The 6654-nt window shown below is 29.3% G+C and overlaps 1 protein-coding gene across 1 annotated transcript in view; it reads right to left on the reverse strand.

Annotated features, from left to right (window-relative positions):
* CD36 (CD36 molecule) overlaps positions 1-1263 on the reverse strand; it is a 33623-nt gene extending 32360 nt beyond the window's left edge. Inside the window, exons 1-2 of the mRNA XM_025042187.1 lie at positions 1177-1263; positions 473-678 (exon numbers count right to left, since the gene is read on the reverse strand). Of these exons, the coding sequence (XP_024897955.1) occupies positions 473-592 (120 nt within the window). The 5' untranslated portion in view covers positions 593-678; positions 1177-1263. The remainder of the gene's footprint in view (positions 1-472; positions 679-1176) is intronic.
* Between the last annotated feature and the right edge of the window lie 5391 nt (positions 1264-6654).

Raw genomic sequence — 6654 nt, forward strand, 5'->3', positions numbered from 1 at the left:
TTAAACACAAATGTTTAAGTGACTATATATAATATGTACTTATATATTTATAATCTATAGTATATATGATACGCATTTACTATTTTTAGTATTTACCAAAGTACAACTACTTTTATACATGTTCCCTCACAAAACATATTTACCTATTTTTTATTCAAAAGTATATCAGCTTACTCTTTAGACATAAACATTTTAATTAATCTATATAACTCTAAATAGCTTTTATCAGAATTTGGATATTCGTGCTTAAGATAACAATGCATTCGTATCAAATAAACATTATACTTTTCATGTTTCTCTATTATGTACAGTTGCAATTGTTCATAATCACTTTTATATTGAAGTCATAAAAGTGACTTCAATATAAAAGTCAACAGTTTTCATGAAATATCAAACAGCTACCCAAAACGAATATGGGACAGAAAACAAAACGAATGAGAATGACAAGATATATCCTTTGGACTACTTATACCTTTATTATTGTCTTCTCAATAATCATGTCCCCAACTGGCATTAGAATACCTCCAAACACAGCCAGAATTGCACCAATGACAGCACCAGCGATGAGCCCATTGTTTCGATCGCAGCCCATTTTTCTTGTTCAGGGGGAAATTAAGGTTCAACTCGCTTCTTTCAAAATCCCAGGTCCAACTAATGTGGTTTCCAAGAAGTATGGTTCTATCATTAGAAAGAGATCATAAAACAGAAGCTTAAATATCAATACAAACAGACCAAAGTACAAAGAAAACACATATATGAAACAGGTCATTTTGCCAGTTATCAGTAAACAAATGCTTTTTTTTTCTTTTGCTGTTTTAAGAAACTGACCTTCTAGATTATATCATATCCTCCCCTTTCTTGCTTTTTACAACCTACCAATGGTAGAAATAAAAAATATTATCACATAAAGTAGTTCTTTAAAGTTCTCCTCTTTTAAACTTTCTTCCTATGGATGATCAACCTATTACAATCTTATTCCAGAAGAACATGCTTACTGTGCTCTCACCCTTGCCTACTTTTCCTCAGCCTGGGACACTTACTTGGTTGCATCTTCACCCTTTATCTGGCTTCTCTACCCAAACACAGTTATCCACTCCCTGCAGACTAAATGTGTGTGAACTGATATCTTCTCTAAGTGCTAAGCAAGTATGGTAACAGATGTTATCTTTACCATACCTTATTCACAAATAAACGGCAAGATATGGATTTTATAGGAAGTGATCTGATGAGTCTCAGAAAGAACGAATTCTTCTACTCATTTGTCAGATATCTGTTTAAAAAAAAAAAAATGGGTAAATTGGGAAGATACATTACCAGAAAATCAATACTAGAATACTCTCTAATATCACCAAAATTATTATCACTGTCAAAAGAAAATCCCATTTTCATGAATACTGAGCTTACGCCTGAATTGTTTCTTATAAACAGTGTTGAAACACTGAAATATTTTAAAGAAATATACTTTAATTCCAATTTTATTATTAATAATTGACTTTTAAATAGACTAAATGTGCAAAGAATTTGAAGAAAATATAGAATGTAGAGGATGCCTGGTTTTAATAATAAGCATTGCTTTGTTACTAGTCTCAAATATTTTTGTATATATTCAATTGCAATATTATTCATATTATCATGGGCAATTGATTCATGTTAATTCTACTGAAATAAACTAGTTTGTGCCAGTATGTATTTCACATAGTCAATCTTTTTTGGTATTTTTTTTTTACTGAAGTTATTTCATAAAGATTAGAAGAAAATAATTTGTGTAATAAGTGGATCCTCTTATAACAAAATTAATAAGAATTTCTTATTTTGACTAGTATTGGAAAATATACTCATTTGAGCTATTTTGGTTGTAATAGCATTTTTTAAATGGGTTGACTCGATATTGATGAACAGGCAAAATGTGCTTTGTAGCTTATAATCAAATATTCCCTACTTCAAAATGTCCATGGCCAAGTAAAACATAAATGCCAACAGAATGGAGGCTACAGACAAGAAAGAATCATGCACAGAATATTTTTGTCAAAATTGTAAATGTAATTTTAAAAAATTATATATGGTTTCAGATTTTCCCTCCACAGCTTTGCTGCCACACAGTGATCTTATGATTTTATTAGTATTTTTTGTACTTGAAGAACCATTTAGTTTTTTCAAGAATATTACTTTTCAAGAATATTTCAAGAATATAACTAAGTAATTAATGGTGAGAAAATAAGAAAAATTAGACTTTTTTCCCAAAACAGAAAAGATAAATGTTACAAAATTTTTTTCCATGGCAATTTTATTTCTTTTTTATTCTTGTTTATCCTTCATGAACTTCCTCTACCTGTGCTTCCAATGTAAATCAAGATGTAAAGAGTTCATTCACACTGAGGTCTTGGTGGTTAAGAAGCTTGAATAGTCATGAGTGTCATATGATTTTTCAAATGTGAAAGAAAAACACATAAGTCTAAACAAATGGTTTATTTTTTCCTGTGAAATTCTGTGCCTCATTGAGCAGGTGGGGTTGGCTTTTTAATTGTCTGGGGTGGAGTGTGAAGAACAGCTTTCCTCACTCTCTAACATTATGAAACGTGCTACCTTGTATGGCTTTGGCCAAGGTCATCACAATACGATGGAACAAATTACTTAAAGCTGATAATAAGGACTGGCTATTATCAAGAAGAATTTTCTTGGAATGTATACTTGTATAGCACCTTAAAATTTTCTTGAAATATAATCTTTTAAACAACCAGAGTAATTGCTAACCACAGAATATCTTTCTGTTGTCTTGTATACTATGCACACATAATCATATTCAGGATAGCTTATTAAGTAATATTTTGCTGAATACCCATGTCATAGACCACCTCCTCCCAACTCTCATTTGGAAGTTATAAAGTAAGGTAGCAATAAAATATAAGAATCCAACCTGAAGTAATTGAGATTAGTAGGTTAGAGATTAAACCAAAAACTGATTTGCTACTTTCTTACCAGGTGATCATGGCTAAACCTTTTAATCTCTCTGTATCTCAATTTTCTCATGTGTAAAATAAGATGGTAAGACAAAATCATCAGTTTTTAATTTCAGAAGCCTAACCCGTTCTTCACTCGAATTCTTATATGGAAGATCAACAGACAGAGTAACTATAACAGCACTGGTAGGAACCCAGAGACCTTGATTTCTAACTTAGTCTCACCACTACCATCTGACACTCTCCTTCCCACCTTTATAAAGCTCTAGGAGAATCTCTGTTGATTCTATGGTTTTGCAAGCCCATTTAAAATTGGGACAGGAAAACCATAGTGTTAAATTCCAGTTTTGTTCATATAATATTATGAATCTATTAAAAAATACAACTCAAAGATTAAGTTATCTTTTTTCAAAAGTTATGTCCTATATAAAATTCACTAAAAATTATTCAATGTCAATATCATTTGCCAGTCTGACAGATAGAATAGAAATGATTTTAAAATTACACTATATGGTTGCTAAGATAGATATGCATATATGTATGTGTATATGTATATGCAAATATATGTATATGCATATATTTGCCCCTTTTCTGATTCTATGCCATAACGTAGTTGTGAATCTATCTGATTTATCAAGAATCTTTATCCTTTTTTTCAGTAGCCCTGTGTACTACAGAGAGGAGTTTCTGCAAGGAGCAAACAGTCCCAAAAATGTCCACTGGAGGACCTAGGGGACAGCACATGTTTTCCTTCTCCCTCTCTAAACCTGAAAATCCATTATTATGACTTCTACAGACCCTAAGCCTAGAGATGTCATGCAATGGGTATGCCTGGGTACCACCTAGGCTCTGTCTGCTTTAAAGTAAAACTGAAGTGAAATAGCGTACACTCCCACTACTATTGAATCAAGTTCATCAGAAAATAGAAGTGTTAGGTAATTTATTCTGTAGAATTACATGGTTAGACAGTTATTAGTCTAACACCAGCCTGACTGATATATAAGCAAAGATACAAGTAGTTAGGTAACATTACTTCAGACATGGACTGATATGCTTGAAAGAGATAGACAGACAGACAGACAGAGAGACAGGCAGAGAGACAGAGAGAAAAATTGATTAAGTATATCTACTTTTTCAAATTTTCTAGTTGAACTACTTTTGTTAACTCGATATAAGTTTCTAACTCTTTTCCCTCTCTAATAGGCAAGATATTAGACATACTTCGGCTTATTTATTACTCTTCAGTACCTTGATATCATCATGAGTAATTAAGTATTGCTATTATAATTATACTTTAACCTTCGGCTTTATACTACAAAATTACAATCAGTTTTATTCACCTGAGGCAAAGAAGGGCCAAACGCATTATGCACTGAGTACATAAAAGTTCAGGCTACACAGCACATTCTATTCAACAGCTTTTCCACTCATGTTTATCTTCAGGAAAAAAGAATTGTAGTTTGTCCTCAATCTTCTTTCAAATTTAGGTATTTAGAGCATGTAAAATTTGTATCTTCCACACTTGGTTTTCTTAATAATACAGCTCTTACATATTAAAATAGCTAATTTATATCACTTGCTAATTTGTATTAAATTTTATTCTTTGTTATTTTTCCTTCTTAAGAAATTGACAAGACATTGATATCTGTAATAATATACTTCTTGCTTAAAGTACCTAAATTTAGAAAGCAAAGAATAATGATAGGTATAGAAAAGAACACTAATTACGAGACTTCTGTAAAAAAAAAAAAATTAATTTTTAATTTATGTGTGAATTTCCATCCAATCAGAATATATGGAGGTAAATATATAATAGAAAGAAATTATAGACATCTAGAATACCAAACAATAATATAGTCATTAAATTATACTTTAAAAATTTCAATTTAAAACTTGTTTTGGTGTAGTCTTAAAAAATTAAAACAAGTACATTGAACTTCTTGTTATACTAAGGAACGTTCTATAAACAAGCCTCTCTTTTGGAATACTTTTTTGGAGTACTCGATTACAGAGATTATTGTAGGTTTAAAATGATTAGAGTAATATTTGTTTAGGTTTAAATGAAATTATTTAGAGCCGTTCTTAATCTTTGAACCCTAGACAGAAATACTGTTACCTATTTTTTTCTACCCCAAATTCTACTATCAATAGTAAGATACTATACAATTTGCAATGGTTAAAATTCTGGGCTTTGAAGCGAGTAATTGAGGTTCGATTCTAGGTCTATATTATAGTTTCTCTGCAACTCAATTTTCTTTAAAATAAGTATGGTATACATTAAATAAGGTTGCAAATATCAAAATCAAATGAGATATTGTATAAAAATTCCTATCATAGCAAATGTTGTAATTTTGAAATATTATAAAATATTTTGAGCAACCATAACAATGTAATTTCATATTGACCAATATTATAAAAAACCTTATAAGTGTATATAGTTTATACAAATAGAAATGATTATTTACAAAACATTTAAATTATAATGTAATCTAATGTTTTTTTTTTATATATATATACAGAAACTTAGAAAATCATGTAAATGGTAAGGTAGCTACTAGATTAGAGCAATGCTACTTGAAACTTTTAGCCATGGCTTGGGCCAGTGAACTAAAATACATGATTAAATTAGAAAATAGTTACAGAATTAGTTCCTTCAGGAACAAAATATTCATAAGATCCAAATGTATTTGAGTAAACATGGCTGAACTTTTTCATAAAAAATGATAGGAACTATCATTTCTCAGATAAATTCCAACATTTTTAGTATACTCTAAGGACCGCTCTAATTGTAATTATGAGATTCCTCCCATGTGATGACTGTATATTTGATTTATTGTTTTATTTTAATAATGATTTCTGGTAAATGAATCATGTGTTTTCTCTCATAAAATTCAATGAACCACTAAATTCTCTATATCACAAAACTTTTTAAAAACTTTTTACTTTGGATATTCTGTGACCAATATTAAAAGCAATGTTTCTTTTAGATTCATAAGAAATTACTAAAACCACATAGGAATGGACTAAAAAGTACATAAAAAATTTTTTTAAACATTTTTTAATATTTTACTTAACGATTCCAGTAATTATTTGAGATTTACTCTAGAGAATTTATGCCATTTATAGTTATATATAAATTAATTTACTGTAATTAAATTAAAACTTTTAAGTTCTTTAGAATGATTTATCCTTTACTTAAGCTTGGTATCATCATTCAATAAGATAATTTGCCGATATTTGTAATATGATTCCTAAATAGCCTAAAACATTAATTTTAGTTTATTTTTATTCTGCTACAAAATTTTATATAATTCATACTTAGGTCAGTGATAAAATCTAGAATCATTATTTGACATTAATATAATTTACCATTCCCAGTAGCAATTATAATATCTTTATTCATTAAAAAAAAAGAAAATATTCAAATCACACATTGCATTTAACCATGTAGACAAAGTCAAGTTCACCAAAAATTGTGCAGTTCAGATAGAAAATTAAATAAGCTAATGACAAAAATAAATCAATAAATAAGTTAAGGACTCTGTAAAGTAATAACTAGTTAACTGCATTCTAGAGAGCATATTGATATGAGTGGCAAGTCACTTATAACAACTATTCTCACTATATTGATTTTTATTTATGATGATTTCCATTCATAATTTTAAAATCCTGAATAAATAGCTTAAGTATACAATGA

Source organism: Pteropus alecto, unplaced genomic scaffold (assembly GCF_000325575.1).
Source record: "Pteropus alecto unplaced genomic scaffold, ASM32557v1 scaffold69, whole genome shotgun sequence".
Lineage (NCBI taxonomy): Eukaryota > Metazoa > Chordata > Mammalia > Chiroptera > Pteropodidae > Pteropus > Pteropus alecto.